Source organism: Sitophilus oryzae, unplaced genomic scaffold (assembly GCF_002938485.1).
Source record: "Sitophilus oryzae breed Bouriz unplaced genomic scaffold, Soryzae_2.0 scaffold_1167_pilon_pilon, whole genome shotgun sequence".
NCBI lineage: Eukaryota > Metazoa > Arthropoda > Insecta > Coleoptera > Curculionidae > Sitophilus > Sitophilus oryzae.
The window spans coordinates 3,043,160-3,060,176 of record NW_022145801.1 but is presented as its reverse complement, the minus strand read 5'-3'; the positions used below and the strand labels follow the sequence as shown (position 1 = coordinate 3,060,176).

Below are 17,017 nucleotides of genomic sequence, written 5' to 3'. Positions count from 1 at the left end.
TTATATTTTTGTTATTTTTAGCTCTATTTTCATGATTTTTTTAGCAACCTGTGTATAATTATATCAACTATAATTCGTAAACTTGAGGGCCCCGGGGCACTGCCCCGCTTAGCCCCTAGGTAGCTACGCCACTGATAAACTTCGACGTTTGGGACATGCTTGGCAGGAGGGTTAGAGGTCACAAAGCGGTACCAGCTTCATTAAATATATTTCGGTTGGTTCTGAAAGAAAAATAGGAAAGCGTAACACAATATGATGTATGCATCAGCCTCAATGGCAGTATGAACGGACGTATACAGGCATTCAGTGGCGGATATACAGATGGGGGCCCAAACCAAACCAAAAAGAAATGATAACTGAAAAAATTACAAATTTTTGGTGTCAAGTTCATTTTGCTGTTAAAAATTAACCAATTAAGGCATATATTGACATGATCCAAAAAACAAAATGCTCAGGAGACATATGGTTCTGACTGTAAAATTATATTTTAAGAAAATCTATACACAAAATTATTGCACAGGGTGTTTTAAAGTTAAGGTAAAAAAACAACTCACCGATTAACCCTGTATAATATGCCAAATACTAAAATTTATAAAAAACTTAGTTTACGAATTATAGTTGATATAATTATACACAGTTTGCTAAAAAAATCATGAAAATGGGGCTAAAAATAACAAAAATATAACACTGTAAATTTGACCAAAAATTTCTCCGTTGCGTTTTTTTGCATCTGAGTTACATTGCATTTTGGTTTGAATTGCATTACGAGTCGTTCCCTAATTTCAAACACTAACAACAAAACTATAGGGAAAAATTGTCCAAAAAAATAAAGAACTCCACACGGGCGCTTCTGACTCAGTCAGGGTCGGCTACACTATCATCGAAAATGGTTGAATAAGCTGGAAATAATAATAACGATAATTTTCTTGAATTTTTCCAAGAAATTGTATAATAATAATAAGAATCTGATAAAAATATAAATAGACAATAATTTAAAATAAATGCATCAAATTAAAAATCTAATAATGAACTTGTAGAGCAGGAAATAAAAAGTAGCAGTGATAATGTGAAATTTGTACCTTTATTATTATTTTCTAATAATCAGAGAAAAGTAAAAATAAATCCAGAATTTTTCTATCCAGAAGATAGTTTCCAGAATTTCCACAGCTTCCAGAATTCCAAATTCCAGTTTGTAGAATTAATGAAAATTATTATACCTATACTGTGATATTTTTAGAATAAAAAAATTATCGCATACATACGCTTTAGTAAAAAGTTAGAGCATTACTTGAATATATTTTTAAACTGTACTAGCCCTATATTTTATCACAAAGACTGAGGTAAAGATTAAAAAAAATCATAATATGGATTTTTTGCAACAGTTGACGACCCTGTATAATTTATATCGAGTGCACGTGCACAGATTGAGTGTCAAATTTTATATCTACAATATATCTACAAGAAAAATGTTCGTATTTTGGGTTGCCTAAAAACGATCTTTTTATTTTTTAAAGGATTGTTTATTTAATCCTGTAAGAAGTGTTTTTTTTTATTTTGTAATAATAAACCTTTTTTAATTGCTTAGTTCTAAAATGGTTCTAAAAGGTTCTAAATGTGCACAAGATTACAAGAAAAGCAGATTAATGTAGGTCAACAAAATTGATCGTTCTAAAACAGAAAATTCTGATCAAGGTTTTGTGTTTTGTGTGCGCATAAAGTCAACATAAAATTTCCAAATAAGTAAGTTTTAGATTTATTCATGAATTATTTGTCATATAGTGTTCAGTATGACTTGACAGTAATTTAAAAAACAAGTATTGAATAACAAAAAGAATTTTCAATATCCAAGGAATTCCATTTTATTTACTAACCCTGACCAGCCCTGACTAACCTAAAATGTCAGATGTTGAAGCGAGAAGGGAAGCTAGAAGACGAAAAATTTTGGAAAACTCCGACAAGAGACTAAAAAAAATTACTAGCGTTGAAAAGCGGAGTTCCGATTACGAACTCGAAGGTATGTAAATTTAGTTTTATCGTACTTCATTATTGAATATTAATTGTTCTATTTTGAAGGGTATAAGAGTTCAGTTTTTAATAGTAATGAGAACGTAACTAATGGCGATGTACACGTACACAATGGGGCCACAGGAAACATTATCACACCTGAGATAACAGAAGATCCCTCTAGTTCAAGTAGGTTGTTGCTAGAACCCTCTCAAGATCATTTAACTAAAACTCATCGTCTCACTATTATTATAGGTATAGCTACTGTACTAAATGTATTACTGATTTGTTTTTCAGAACTTAATATTTTATTAGATAAAATATTTTTGCCTTTGTTATGTTTCGAAGCTATCGATCTATTGTACAATAAAAATCAAACTAACACCAATGAAGGTGTAGTTAGTTTAATATTTTTGTTATTCAGAAATGCAATACCAAGACATTTGTTTATATTAAATAGGTATTTTGCATTAGTTGTTATTATTTTAAAAGATGTAATGGTGTATTTTTTTGCTTTTGTCTGTGTATCATTCCTTTTGAAGGTTTTATGTGGTGTATTATTTTATTAATAAATTTATTTTCTTTTTAGCACAGTTTTTTTATAATTACTACCTATAACACAAATTTAAATATACAATGTTTTTTAGAATGTAAAGATTTTTATAAAAACCAAATACACAAAAAAATATTTATTAAAAACAAAAAACTACAAATCCTGGCACAGTATATGTTAAAGTTAAAAAATAAAAATATTTATATTGTAAACTTATGAACTATTTTACACTTATGTGTCCTAAAATTTAAACAATTTCCGAAACTTGTTAATAACTCCATCTGAAACATCAGACTTTTCATTGACGTTCTGATCTGCCTCGCTTATCCGATTTTTACTTGAAACATCTTCAGATTTTATGTTAGAGGTTTTATCAATATTATTATTAGGTTTTACATCTTTATTTTCAAGAGGCTCCTCCACTGGTCTTATTTTTTCTTTATCTTGTGTTGAAGTTTCTTTTATTTTGTCAGTTTCTTCAGATAAACCAATAACATTATTTGGTATATAAGAATTTGTACATTGTTTAGTTGTTTCAAGTTGTTTTAAGACAGTGTCTTCACCCAATGAGGCTTCAATGGATGTTTTGAAGTGAAGACACTCGCGTCCCTATTTGCTTTTCTTCACTTTACGTGTTTTCTTCTTATGTAAAGCATTATCCTTTAGAGTTCTACGTCTGACAAGTTGTTTTTTCCCCTCTGAGATCATTTTCTCTTCCCAGGCAGCTAGCTCTTTTTCATACTGTTTTTTATGTTCGGCATATTGAACATTATATTTTTCTTTTTCGACTTCTGTCAAATTAGCCCATTCACCTTTCATCTTAATCAAAAGTTCACGTATTTGTTTGTTATCTCCCTTTGCATGTTCTATTACAAAGTAAAAGTAAGCAGGCGGAGGTTTCTTGGGCTTATCCTCCTTTCTTTGTTCCCTTTTAATTCGTCTTGCTTTACTAGCAGCTCGATCTTTACTGTTAATTTCTTTCAAAGCAGCCTGCTGTTCTTCTGTTAGATTATTCATATATTGTAATAACCGTTTTTCGTAATTTTCTTTATCCTTTCTAGCGAGTTCTTCGTATTTATGCTTTATTTCGGGATGAGCTTCGCGCCATTCCTCGGCTATCTGTTTAACGACCTCTGTTAGTTTTTTCTGAGGATTATTGGCTAATAATTTAGGTCGCCTCTCAGCCACGAATTGCATATAAGCTGTTAAAGATCGCTTCGGTCTTTCAGGTATTTCCAAAGTTTCTAGAGTCGCCTTAGGTCCTTGCTTAAGTCCGATATTACTGGGCAAGAATATTACATTGTTCGTACTGAAAATATGGTTTTAGATTATATAAATAATGATATCGTATGAATGAAAAATACTCACCGCTTTGTTAGACAAAGCCTGTTAAATTGGCCGACTAAAAAGAATGATTTTAAGAAGTTTGTCATTTTAACATGACAATTTCTATGATGATTGATCAATCAAAAATGATCAAAATGTAATTTTATTACGAATAAAGTTAAAAATTTAAAAAGATGGGAAAATTTTTAAGATTTAAGGTTATGCTCAATCTGAAAAGGGAACGGAAAAGCGATGGAAAAGCGTCGTCTTTTGTGTTCTGTGGTCGTCTTGTCAAGAAGTCAAGAGGAAACTTTTAATCTGTTCTGTGGAGGAAACCAGTTATCGGCTGAATTATAGGTTGCCTAAATATTCGATAAAAAGAGGAAAAAATACTGACCATTACAAAGTAATGAATAAAATAAAAGTATTATAATTTTATTGTTATAAAAAGTTCTATACTATATAGAAGAGGTTTAGTGATTAAATATTTTACCCAATATTAAAACTTGTAGATTAAAACTTATCAAACTGAAATCAATAAACCATTTGTATAGATATTATTTTATACTTGATTTATATTATTTAGTATGGTCAAAGGTATGGTTTTATTCTTTAATTTTAATTTTCTATAATTTATAAAATCTATCGGATTGACTGAGTGCATTTTATCACCATTTTATTAAATTATTAATGTAAAAAATAAAACCTTTGAATGAAGACTGATAATAAAAAGAATGATTTATCTTTTTTTGTCAAGTATTTTACATTGGAAACGATACAAAAAAATATTCAAGTTAAAAAACACGAGTTTTCAATACTTTTATACCTATGATTCTATTATGATTGTTAGATATCTATTTAAGAAAATTTAAAAATAAATTTACTTCTGGGCCCTGATTATGGAGTCCTGATCTGTAAGGGAAGGTTTCCAACCAATCATGGGCAATTATAACAAGGTGATTTTCCTACAGCCAATCAGCTCATACTCAAATGGCGCAGTTTTCAAAAATATCAATCACCCTATCATTAAAATTTTCACATTCTTCATTTCATTATCATTAAAGATATTTTAATACCTAGTTGTTAGTAATAGAAATATCTCTCAGGTGCGTAAATATTAGCGTATTGTTCTTTAAAATTTAAATAATCTATGTACAAGTTTGGTAGATATATTTAAATGTGGATAATAAAAATTAATACAATTCAATTTTATTTACTAGTTTTCAGTAAAATATGGAAAGATCTTAGCTAAAACACATGAATAATTAAGAATTTTACTGCGAGCTGTTGCTCAACTAGCCAATTTTTCCGTGTATACCTAGAAATATAGAAATAATTCAAGAAATTTTTGTATACCTACCGAACTGACTTAACCTAGATTGTTAATGTTTTCTCCGCTTATAAGTTCTCAGCTGCAAAATAGAAATTTAGTTTATGCCCAACGACATAATTATTATTAGGAATTATTTCAAATGCACTTATTTTTAGTCAGTATCAAAGGTTAGATGAAACGTTTTGGACTTTTAATTATTATGCATTAAAATATATTGCCTGAAATCAGATTGCGACAAACTTTACGTAAAACGTTTTTTTTGCAGTTTAACCGTAAGTAAATCAAAGGATGACACGAAGAGAAAGTTTATTAGTTTTAAATATTTCGATTCACTGTAAAATATGGTAATGTTATAGAAAAGTGTCGCCTATTTTTTATATTTAAATTATTTCAAATTGAAGAAGAGTGTCTTTCAAAATGAGTGGTTTAAAAACAGAAACTGGCGGTGGTCAAAGCATCCAGTTATCCCTAGTGGGTAAAAATTTACTTTGTGGTGGTAAGTCTAAGTAGTTATATTTCTACTTATTACAGCTCTTTCATATATTTGAATAAAATAACTACCTTTTAAGCTTAGAGCCTCAGACTTTTGTATTGTTTTAGGTATAGCTGGTATGGTATCAAAGACTACAGTTGCCCCTTTAGACCGAGTGAAAATTCTTTTGCAAGCACATAACCATCACCATGAAAATCATGGTGTTTTTAATGGTATAAAACATATTATTAAAAGAGAAGGGTACATTGCTCTCTATAAAGTAAGTGTTTATTTTATAAAGATTTATTATAGGTGCTTTATTACTTTCACCTTTCACGAATAACGTTAAACATTGAACTATTTAGGAATTTCGAAGGTGGAAAATTTTTCTTGCAATTACGCTGGAGATTTATCTTTAACGAACAAATATTTTTATAATTTTTGATAAGCTTTAAATATGATTTACATGCCCATACTTAATGATATAGTGTGATTTTAATAATTATCAAATTATTATTAATATAAACATTAAATAATAATGTCTTAAATATGGAACTAAATGTTTAATAAAGCATATATTCATTAATTTTTATTATCTTGAAGATAGTTTCTTTTATAACTAGTTTTAAATATTATTTTAGAGAACATTTAAAAATTCTGTACAAAATAAAGCAATATTTCTAATTGTCATTCATAAATTACAATAATTATTAATTATAGGGTAACGGAGCACAAATGGTTCGAATATTTCCTTATGCTGCAGCTCAATTTACATCATTCGAAATCTATAAGAAATATTTAGATGGTATATTTGGTCAGAAGTCCCATATCGATAAATTCCTTGCAGGAGCAGCTGCAGGTTTGACAGCAGTTCTATTGACATATCCTTTAGATACGGTTAGAGCGAGACTAGCTTTCCAAGTGAGTAATAATAATGTCTGTATTGTAAAGTGTATGCTTTTTAATTTAAATACAATTTATAAGCACTGATTACCATAGCTATGCAGAAGTGTTAGTAAGCGGCGGCTCCTTTGTAAATGCTCTGATCTTCTTTGACCTTGAAATGTCATTTTGACATTTTTTTCTTTTTTTTTGACAAAATTTGACTCGTTGAAATTTATATGTTTTACGGTTAAAGTCCGATATCCGGTTAATGTTTGGGTTTGGTTTTGATTTTGGTGGTTTTTGTTTGTGTTATTCTCGAGATTAACCGGGTAATGTCGACATTAACCAGGTATTGGACCTGAACCGAAATATATAGACTGAAAAAAAGTCTAGAATTTTTATGAAAGAATTTTTTAAATAGACTGAGGAAACTGATATCTTTATACGAGGTGTTTCAAAATACATGTGCCATCTCCCGTGGGGAGATTGCTCACGTAAAAATAAGATTTATTTTTCATATCAACATAGGTCCGATTCTGTTTGTTTCGTAGCTACAGGGTGTGTGTAAAGTCTTAATATTTTTTCGATTTATTATAATTTTCTTCCAAGTAATTTTAGCGTTTTGAATGAAATTTTGAGGGTAAAAGTTACTATAAATGAGAAATATTTTAAAGCTAAAAAAGTGTTGACATATTCACCAGGGACGTGCATATGTGTTATTATTGGAATATTTACAAAAAAATATGTACGCCACTGACTTTTTTCTCTTGTTAGCGAAATAGTGTAAGCAATTTAATGCCGATTAAAAGTTGTCTTTTGATTTTTTCTCGATTTCGGCCTTCTTGATGAAATAAACGTAATTTTTTATTAATTTGTCTTGATACAAATAAGTCTAATAGCAACCTTTAAAAGAAATTTAATATCATTAACTTCCAAAAGTTTTAAATAAGTAACATGGGTATTATGAAAACTTATCTAAAACTATAATGCACAGTTTTAGAGTTACAGGATGTTACAACTTTTTTAAATTTAGTTTCTTGTGATTATTTTAAATACCATTATTTTTTTATTTGAAATTGCTGTACGTTGGATTAATAGTAATAATAATAACTAATAGTAATATTATTTAATAAGAAATTTGGTAAAATACCGGGTACGTCTCAAAAGTGGCTCACCCCTATAACTTTTTTATTTTTTCAGATAAAATATCAAGATTTGGTATGTCAGTATATGGCATAAATTAGGATTGACTGACGTATTCAATTGTCTCTGGTCACTTCCTGTTTCACCAGAAATGACTACAACTTTTTATTTTTAAATGGCACTCCCAGTATTTTTTTACTTTATTCGATAGAAAATGGCATTCTGAATAGATGACATATCATATGTCAACTTTTGACATTCTCGCTTAATAAAAAATTGTATTTTAAAATTCAATCTAGAGTGCCACGGGTATGTTAAAAACACTAATTCTTAATCAAGGAGTCTTGGAAAAATAGATTTAATCGTCTAATGTTTTTGGTGTCTTGTCCTGGCCAGTTAGAAAATGTTCAAATCGTATTTTTAATCATATCTCAGTTTTTTCAAATGGAACGAGGGTGGCTCTTTAGTATATTTGAAAAAAGCATTTTTTTACGAATAATTTGATACCACACACTTGGTATTTCGAGTCAAATTTTTGTTCCGAACCGCAAGTTATAATTTCAAATAAACTATATGCGAAAATGTCAAAAGTTGACATATGATATGTCATTCTATTCAGAGTGTTATTTTCTATCGAATAAAGTAAAAAAATACCGAGGATACCATTTAAAAATCAAAAGTTGTAGTCATTTCCGGTTAAACAGGAAGTGACAGAAAACAACTGAATACATAAATCAATTCTAATTTATGTCATATACTAATATACCAAATTATAAAGGTGAGCCACTTTTGAGACGCACCCGGTATATAATTTATTAATTTTATATTTATTTTATTAATTGTGATTAATAAAATAGCGTTTATCTCATCAAGGAGGCTGAATTTGACAAAATATCAAGAGATAACTTTTAATTGACATTAAACGGCCTACACAATTTTGATATCAAAAGAAAAAAGTCAGTGGCGCACATGCTTTTTTTGAAAAATATTTCAGTGATAACCCGTATGCACGTCCCTGATGAGTTTATCGACACTTTTTTAGCAGTACAATATGTAGAACTTGTAGTAACTTTTACCCTCAAAATTTCATTCAAATCACTAAAGGTACTTGGAAGAAAATTATAATAAGTCTAAGTTAATAAGTCTTTAATACCCTGTAGCTACAAAATAAAGCAGAATCGGACCTAAGTTGATATGAAAAATAAATCTTCTTTTTACGTGAGAAATCTCCCCACAAGAGATGGCACATGTTTTTTTAAACACCCTGTATAACTTATTTTCTCATGAAGTTTTCCTGGCTAGTTTCTGGCTGTTATTTTCTTGTTTTGCTTATAGACATGATTTTTATACTATTTTTAAAATTGGTTTTATTATATTCATATTAATTTTCATAAATAACAATATAATATAAATATACAGGGTGAGTCTTAAATAAGTGCAAATATTTTCAGGGGTGGTATATTTCGACCCCAGGAACACGTCTACGAGTTTTTTTTCGCCAAAAAATATGTTGAAAATTTTGTGCATTTTCTTTTAAATTTACCTGTATATTTTTCGAAAACTTTTTAGAACTGCCTGTTCACCGCAAATTTTCTCACGGTATAATTTCTTAATCTCTGATCATAACCAACATGAGATACAGGCCAGAGACATCGATTTGTGACGTCACCGCAATAGTCGGGCTTTTGAATTGTGCCATATGGTACTGCATATAGTTTTTGCATAAATAATAGTATTTATTGATAGTTTTGCCAGATATAAATATGAAAAATATTATACACAAAGGTATTAAAAAATAGCATTAACTTTTTATCGCGTTAAAGTATTTGAATAGCATTAAAATTTAGATCTAAAACATGAATATTAATATGAAATAAACAACAGCATAAGATGAATAGAATAAAATCCAGATAATAAAAAGCATGTCCTAAAATTGCGTTAGCGAGTATTTAGCAGCTAGTAATAATATTCCCTAGTAATAATATTTCCAGCTAGTAATAAAGTTTCCAAATATTAAAAAATTTGAAAACTTTACTTTATCGACAAGTTAAGAAAATGTATTGTATATGATAAGGGCAGAATACATTTTAAAGTTTAATTAAAAATAATTGTAAAAATTTGCCTAACATATTTAAAAAATGTGGATATCAGGTAGAATTGACTATTATCATTAAGTAATTTGTAGTTCGATGTCCAAGTAACCATTTCCATAAATCGTAAATAAAAAGATAAAGATATTTTTTTTATATAAAATACTGAAATAAAGTACAATTCATTTAATTTCTTTAAAATATATTGCCATTTCATAATAATAATAATAATTTTCAATATTTATTTCATCCTGAATTTCCAAATCTTGTTTCCTTTCATCGGGATGTTTTCTCTTTATGGGAACATGCACAGTCATATAAGAGGGTTGATTTGGAATCCCTAGAGGATTGCTATAAGAGGGTTGATTTGGCTGCATCAAGTATTTACCGGATTGGACCACTAGACCGTAGGCACAGCATCTGCTGTAGGTTTTGGACGTGACTTAGTTACAGTTAATATTGTTGGGAAAGAGAATGTAGACAGATCCTGAGTACTTATTATAATTGCTGCTACAAGGCACAGGCACAGAACAATGTCGCGGCATTTTTTATTTCACAAACTAAAAATAAAGAAACGACAACTGGTTTTACCTAAAAATACACGTCACTTACGTTGGTTTAACACTATACACTAACATTAACGCTATTAATTATGTTTTTATATAAATTCCCCAACTTTTTCCTAGCCCGGACACACAGCCGGCATCGCCGGTGTTACTATGATTTTTACCGAAAGTATGGTTTTTTTTCGCAGGTACGATGTTATGAATCAGATCTAGATAGTTCACTATTCACTCAAAATTATTTAGTATAATTTTATTAGCATAGAAACGCGTAAAAAAACACAGATTTGTTGCGAAACTAATGAAAACAATTGGTTTGTTTACGACTACTAATTCTCGACCACTTCGGTAGAACTGTCAAAACAGTCAGGCCTTGAATATGACGTTAGCCACGCTCTGATATTACCATAGTTACGACTTTACTCTATGGTTACGGCACTAAAAGGGATGCAATTACAGAAAAAATCCGGTGGCTCTCAACATTTTTTCAAAAAAAAATCATTTTTTACTTAGTTATTTTGGACTTATCTGAAAAATGGTAAAGAGAAAATATGTTTCTTTTATCGAGATCTACCAGCCCTGAAAATATTTGCACTTATTTAAGACTCACCCTGTATAATAAAAATGTTAACTTTTACAGATAAGTGGTGAGCATGTATATACAGGAATCTTGCATACTGCAGTGTCCATATTCAAAGATGAAGGCGGCGTTCGTGCCCTCTATAGGGGCTTTACACCAACTCTGATGGGTATGGTACCTTATGCCGGGTTGTCGTTTTATTGCTTTGAGTACCTGAAGTTTGGCTGCATCAAGTATTTACCGGATTGGACCACTAGACCGTGCCCCAAAAACACAGGTATGTTAAGTTAATATACAGGGTGAGTTTCCTACGATGTTCTCTATGGGTGTCTCGGAAACTACTGGAGATAGAGAGTCGGTTAAATGGAGAAAGAATTGCAGTTTTGTGGGGCCATAAATATGCGTCTTTCAGATTTTTGAAAGAGTTCATGGCTTACTAGATATTTCGAAAAAAAACAAATTTCGACTATTTTAAAAATTGTCCCTAATTCCATTATAATCTATTTTAGACAAAAAGTTTTCGGATAAAAGTTGTAGATAATCAAATCCTTAATGAGATTGTGTCCTCCGTTTTTTTTCTAAAGCCTGTCATTTTTGACATATAACACAAACATATGTTTTATTTTAAATGGAAACCATACTTGACCATAACTTCATAAAAAGCGCAATTTTTTAAGCTTTTCAGCGATACAAGCTATAATATGTTTTTTTTTTCGAAAAAATTACTGTGTTATAGCCAATTAATTAATATCTTTCTTGACTAATTTCACTTAGGTGGTATGGTATTCTTATTCTGTTATGATTTATGGGCAACGGCCCAGCTACGTCAAAACACCGGTTCCCATTAGAACACCGAAGTTAAGCGACGTAAGGCGATACTAGTGGATGGACGGGTGACCGGTTCGAAACTCTGTATCGTGCTGTTGTCCAAAAAAGGCAAAAGTGAAAAATCTATTGACACACACTACTCAATCATGCCGGTTCGAGGCCGGATGAGATCGGATATCTCGTGAGTAAGAGTCGATTTAGACACTTGCTAAGTTCTCTTAGGTTAGGTTCGGATTCCGCGTAAACAAAGTAGGTCCCGTCCAGATTAGCAAAAAGGCGACGTTAACTGAAATCTTTACTTTACTTTTGTTATGATTTATAACATAAAAAGACTATTAAGAATTATAAGAATTAATAAGAATATTTTATTAAGCGGTTCTTTACAATTTCCATTGCACAAACTGAAACTAAAAAAAATAATATCACTAAATACAGTTTAAGTAATTTTTTTTCGCAGTATATAAGCTGAACTAGAAAGATGTGTCAGGATTTGAAAAAACTTGACAAATATTAGTTTATCTAATTACAGCATATAGATATCTACGTCGGTTATTAAATAGATGTTATGATTAGTATTTGCTAATTGTATTGGATAATTATTTTGATGTTTTAATTTGATTTTTTTGTGGATTTTTTTATATTATAGACAAGGCTAGATTTATGGCTTGGATAATATTAACTAGTTTTTTTATAAATGGTCACTCATAATACTGATAAAAATAACTTTCACAGGTAATATACAGTGTGTCAATTTTAAAACTTCCCACCTTTAATATCTTTCTTGCAGTTAAAAATATGAAAAATTGGAAAGACACGTCAATTTTATTTGTAAGGGGGACACTTTAAATGAATATTTTTAGCCTTTTTCTTTCAACCCCCTAGGAGGGGTAGATGTCATCTTTACAATCTTAAATGGGAATGGGGGTCAAGTGGCACATCGTTTTAAAGGACGTTTAATTCTCTTTTCTGTGGTATCCTACTTTATTGCTTTTTATCTAGAGGTTTCTGAATAATCGCGTTTCAAAGTTGCAGAAACAATTAAACGTGCCTGCATTAAGATTTTGGTTTTCAGGTTAGTGTTTACACAAAAGTTATTGCAATGGATCTCCTTGTAGTACAAATAATCAGAAGATTAGGTCACACCACTTACGCCCTATCTTACAAGTTGTTCAAAATGTTGTACATTTTGCTGTAAACAGTAATAAAGTCTGTTTTCAAACATCTCCCTAACATTTCGGAAAACTTCACCGGGATTTGACTGGCATTCTGCTGTAATTTAAGATCATCAATATCAGTAGATTGTGTTTTATAAAAAATGGATTTAAGATGTCCCCCCAAAAAACAAAAGTCTAAGTGATCTTGACAGCCATTCAATTGGTCTCCTTCTGCCAATCCATGGACCCGGAAATCTCTCGTTTAACCACTGTCGGACTGCAAAAAAATAATGAGCTATAGCACCGTCCTGCTGGAATGTTAACAAATCCTCCTGTGAAACTGATTAGAGGTTGCCACTCATTCGAATTTGAGAAAGGAAACATTAATGTTTATGATGTTTTTTGTTTATTAGTATTTCGAATTTTGACCCCCAAGAAAAATGTAATGGCTACGTCCTTGTTACCCCTAATCTTCTAGTCATTTGTACTACAAGGAGATCTACTGCAATTATTTTTGCATAAACACTAGCCTGAAAATCAAAATCTCAATGCAAGCATGTTTTATTGTTTCTGCAACTTTGAAACGCGATTATTCGGAAATAACTGGACAAAAAGCAACAAAGTAGGATACCACTGAAAAGAGAATTAAATGCCCTTTAAAACGATGTGCCACTTGACCCCCATTCCCATTTAAGATTGCAAGGGTGACATCTACCCCTCCTAAGGGTTTGAAAGACAAAGGCCAAAAATAGTCATTTAAAGTGTCCCCCTTACTAATAAAATTGACGTGTTTTTTCGATTTTTCATATTTTTAACTGCAAGAAAGATATTAAGGGTGGGAAGTTTTAAAATTGACACACTGTATATGTTGGAGGCAGATGCCGAAAATTAGACATATGGCGATTATAATTAAATATACCTACCTATATCCACAAAGTTACGCGGAAGAGTTTTGATTGAATTGGTTTCAACTTCTATGCGGAGGGTTTGGTTGCGAAAAGATGAACCCCCTGGCAAGTTTAGTATGGACAAATCGTCATACGTCTAATTATTTTGGACATTGGCCGAAATTCGGTATCTGCCTCCAACATATACATGTAAATGCAAATTTACGTTTTAGCCCAACTCTACGGTCTACCTACAGAGCTGCAACAAGTCAGTTTTAAAAAGACTTACGTCTTAAGTCATTTCTAAAATCAAAATAATTTAAATCTTAAGTTAAATTCAACATAAAGTTCAAATGATTTACGTCTTAAGTCTTTCACTTAAATCATTTTATTTCAAGTCAAATAATTTTTGTAAAGACTGAAATCCAGGGTTGGCTTGATTTAAATCAAATGATTTAAATCATGATTTAAATCTTGATTTAAATCAAGTGATTTTTTTAATTTCAAATGTTAATAAAATTGCCGAAAAAATGCTAACGCGTAAAGGAGAGCGTAAATAGGACGTTGTTGGGTGCAATAACATTCAATAACTCAACTTTCCCGGATATTCAACTCTCCCGAAACAACATTTTATAGCTTCATAATTTCTTACATCGATTTGATCAATATCAAAAATGGATTCAAGCAGTTCGATAAACCAAGTGAGTAAACAAACTGCTCGTTACATAATCAAAAAATTAAATAGACATATACTATGAGAGGATGAAATATAATTTGCAATATTAATGGTATATTTTTTTAATCAACTAGTGATTAAATGTTTTATGAACATCTTCTAAAATTATAATTATGTACCTTTAAAAAATTTCGTTATAGCCGAAATAGCTCCAATTATGCCGCCTCTAGCAAAACCGGTGATAAAACTATGCTCGCTACCGTGGTTGAACTCTCTAATTTTGAGTTCTCTCTAATTTTTTTTAACTGGAATAATAAGTTATAATGCAAGTTAGACCTTTGGAAGATATCAAAATATTTACCTTTAATTTTTTTTTATTTTAGAACTTCCACAAATTACACTTTCTAACACTTTTAGAATAATTATATACTAATTTTTTCGTTTACTCGCCATTTAAACCCGTGTATTTGTATGTGTTCGTTATTTGCGAGTTCTCCGGCGGGGGTAGCACCGGCGGAGAATGCACCAAGCCTATACTAGGTGTGTGAAAAAGAAATGCTGCTGTTAAAAATGTATCATAAAAATATATAAAAATCGTAATAATTTAAAAAACATGCCTAAAAATTCTCCAATATCATTAAATATATGTTTTCCTCCAGGTGGCATAGTGTTAACCATTCCCGCCAAACTAATATGCGGCGGCTTAGCCGGCGCAGTAGCCCAAAGCTTCAGCTACCCCCTGGACGTGACAAGGAGACGGATGCAGCTTGCCATGATGAAACCGGAAACGCACCATCTGGGCGAGGACATGTTCAAGACGCTCAAGCACATCTACAGCGATCACGGCATCATCAAAGGCCTGTTCAGAGGCATGTCAATTAACTATATGAGAGCTATACCAATGGTGGCAGTGTCTTTCTCCACCTACGAACTGAGCAAACAATTGTTGGGATTGGACACTGGTTTGGTGGTATAATGAAACGAAATAGACACACAATGAGGTATGGTTGGAGAGATTTCGAGAATCATACATAGTCTAATTAATTCAAGTACCGAGTCTGGATCTAGCGATTTTGGTCGAAATTCGTTTATCCAGTTTTAGTTAGATTTTAACTACTCTGTTATGTGTCAGTGAATATTATTACATTCCTTATGTTTTTGTATAAATATATCTAATAAAAATCTAGATCTGATTTCGAATTGGCCCCTGTCTTGATTTTATCGTTTTTTCTTTTTTACTCATTGAATTTTCTTAAACTAATAAATATAAATACAAATTATCATTAAAGCTGACAACACTGAAGAATATCGACAACCCATTGACTAAAAAAAACACTAGGAATTTTATGTGAGTCAGTGAGACAAGCTGATGAAGATAAGTTGGTACTGTTTTAAACCAAATATTATAATGTAACAGCTTTAATTCCTGAAAAATATTGTACAGGGTGGGTCAAATTGGACGCTTTTAAAGGGAAAATAAAGTCTCATATATTATCTTTTATTAAAGTCTCATATAAAAAATCAAATTTTTTGTTGATAATTCCTAAATTATTAATTAAAAAAAAATAGTTAAACCATTAAATTCTACTTAAAAAAGTGCTTCGGAAATGTTTTCATAAAAATACAAAATTTTCCATAGCAAAAAAGTTACAGCGATTTGTTTAAAATGGACAATTTTGAAAAACACCCCGTATCTCCGAAACGGTCACAAATATCGATGTGCGGTTTTGACCATCCTGTTTTTGATAAAAATTAAGCTCCGGACACCTATATTAATTTTCGTCTCCTATAGAAAAGGTGTTTACCTTTAAAAGCGTCCAATTTGACCCACCCTGTACAGGGTATTTCAAAAAACACGTGCCATCTCTCGTGGGGAGATTCCGAAAGTAAAAATAAGATTTATTTTTCATATCAACATAGGTCCGATTCTGCTTTGTTTCGTAGCTACAGGGTGTTCAAATCTTAATATTTTTTCGATTTATTCTAATTTACATCCAAGTACTTAGCGTTTCGAATGAAATTTTGAAGGTAAAAGTTACTATAAATGCGACATATCATAAGTTAAAAACGTGTCGACATATTCACCAGAGAAGTGCATATGGGTTATCACTGGAATATTTTTCTATATTCCAGTAACTAACTAACTTTTACCCCCAAAATTTCATTCAAATCACTAAAAGTACTTGGAAGAAAATTATAATAAATCAGAAGATTATTAAGACTTTAACACTCTGTAGCTACGAAACAAAGGAGAATCAGACATATGTTGATATGAAAAATATATCTTATTTTTACTTGAGGAATCTCCCCACGAGAGATGGCACATGTTTTTTGAAACAATGTGTATATCCTTCAGTAGTTTATTGTGCAAGTCTGATATCGGAGTTTTATTCAATATCACGTAAATTATCTTAAACGTTCAAACAAATGTTAAAGAAACATTGATTAATAGATGTTAAAACCTTTTAAAAAAATTATCTCATTTCTACAAGCTTGGATATCCAAAATATGTGGTCTCTATTT

The 17,017-nt window shown here is 30.8% G+C and overlaps 3 protein-coding genes across 7 annotated transcripts; 2 read left to right on the top strand and 1 right to left on the bottom strand.

Moving 5' to 3' along the window:
- Positions 1–1,485: 1,485 nt before the first annotated feature.
- LOC115888757 lies at positions 1,486–2,592 on the top strand. 3 transcript variants are annotated; one of them, XM_030908611.1, is made up of 3 exons: positions 1,486–1,692; positions 1,752–2,014; positions 2,074–2,592. In XM_030908611.1, exons 2-3 carry the CDS (start codon positions 1,897–1,899, stop codon positions 2,571–2,573), a joined length of 618 nt encoding a protein of 205 aa, XP_030764471.1. In that variant the 5' UTR covers positions 1,486–1,692; positions 1,752–1,896; the 3' UTR covers positions 2,574–2,592. The 3 variants fall into 3 exon arrangements, with proteins under 3 accessions (XP_030764471.1, XP_030764468.1, XP_030764460.1); XM_030908608.1 differs by having other exon boundaries at positions 1,486–1,740; positions 1,850–2,014; XM_030908600.1 differs by having other exon boundaries at positions 1,486–2,014.
- A 306-nt stretch (positions 2,593–2,898) lies between these two features.
- LOC115888749 (transcription factor A, mitochondrial-like) lies at positions 2,899–4,195 on the bottom strand. The gene is made up of 2 exons (XM_030908588.1): positions 3,926–4,195; positions 2,899–3,866 (listed from the first exon to the last, which is right to left on the bottom strand). The coding sequence occupies exons 1-2, from the start codon at positions 3,988–3,990 to the stop codon at positions 3,167–3,169; spliced, it is 765 nt and encodes a 254-aa protein (XP_030764448.1). The 5' UTR covers positions 3,991–4,195; the 3' UTR covers positions 2,899–3,166.
- A 610-nt stretch (positions 4,196–4,805) lies between these two features.
- Positions 4,806–15,904, top strand: LOC115888733 (graves disease carrier protein-like). 3 transcript variants are annotated; one of them, XM_030908577.1, is made up of 6 exons: positions 4,806–4,839; positions 5,482–5,712; positions 5,817–5,968; positions 6,409–6,609; positions 11,010–11,226; positions 15,154–15,904. In XM_030908577.1, the coding sequence occupies exons 2-6, from the start codon at positions 5,634–5,636 to the stop codon at positions 15,468–15,470; spliced, it is 966 nt and encodes a 321-aa protein (XP_030764437.1). In that variant the 5' UTR covers positions 4,806–4,839; positions 5,482–5,633; the 3' UTR covers positions 15,471–15,904. The 3 variants fall into 3 exon arrangements, with proteins under 3 accessions (XP_030764437.1, XP_030764428.1, XP_030764418.1); XM_030908568.1 differs by lacking the exon at positions 4,806–4,839 and adding an exon at positions 4,895–4,989; XM_030908558.1 differs by lacking the exon at positions 4,806–4,839 and adding an exon at positions 5,123–5,383.
- Positions 15,905–17,017: the final 1,113 nt, after the last annotated feature.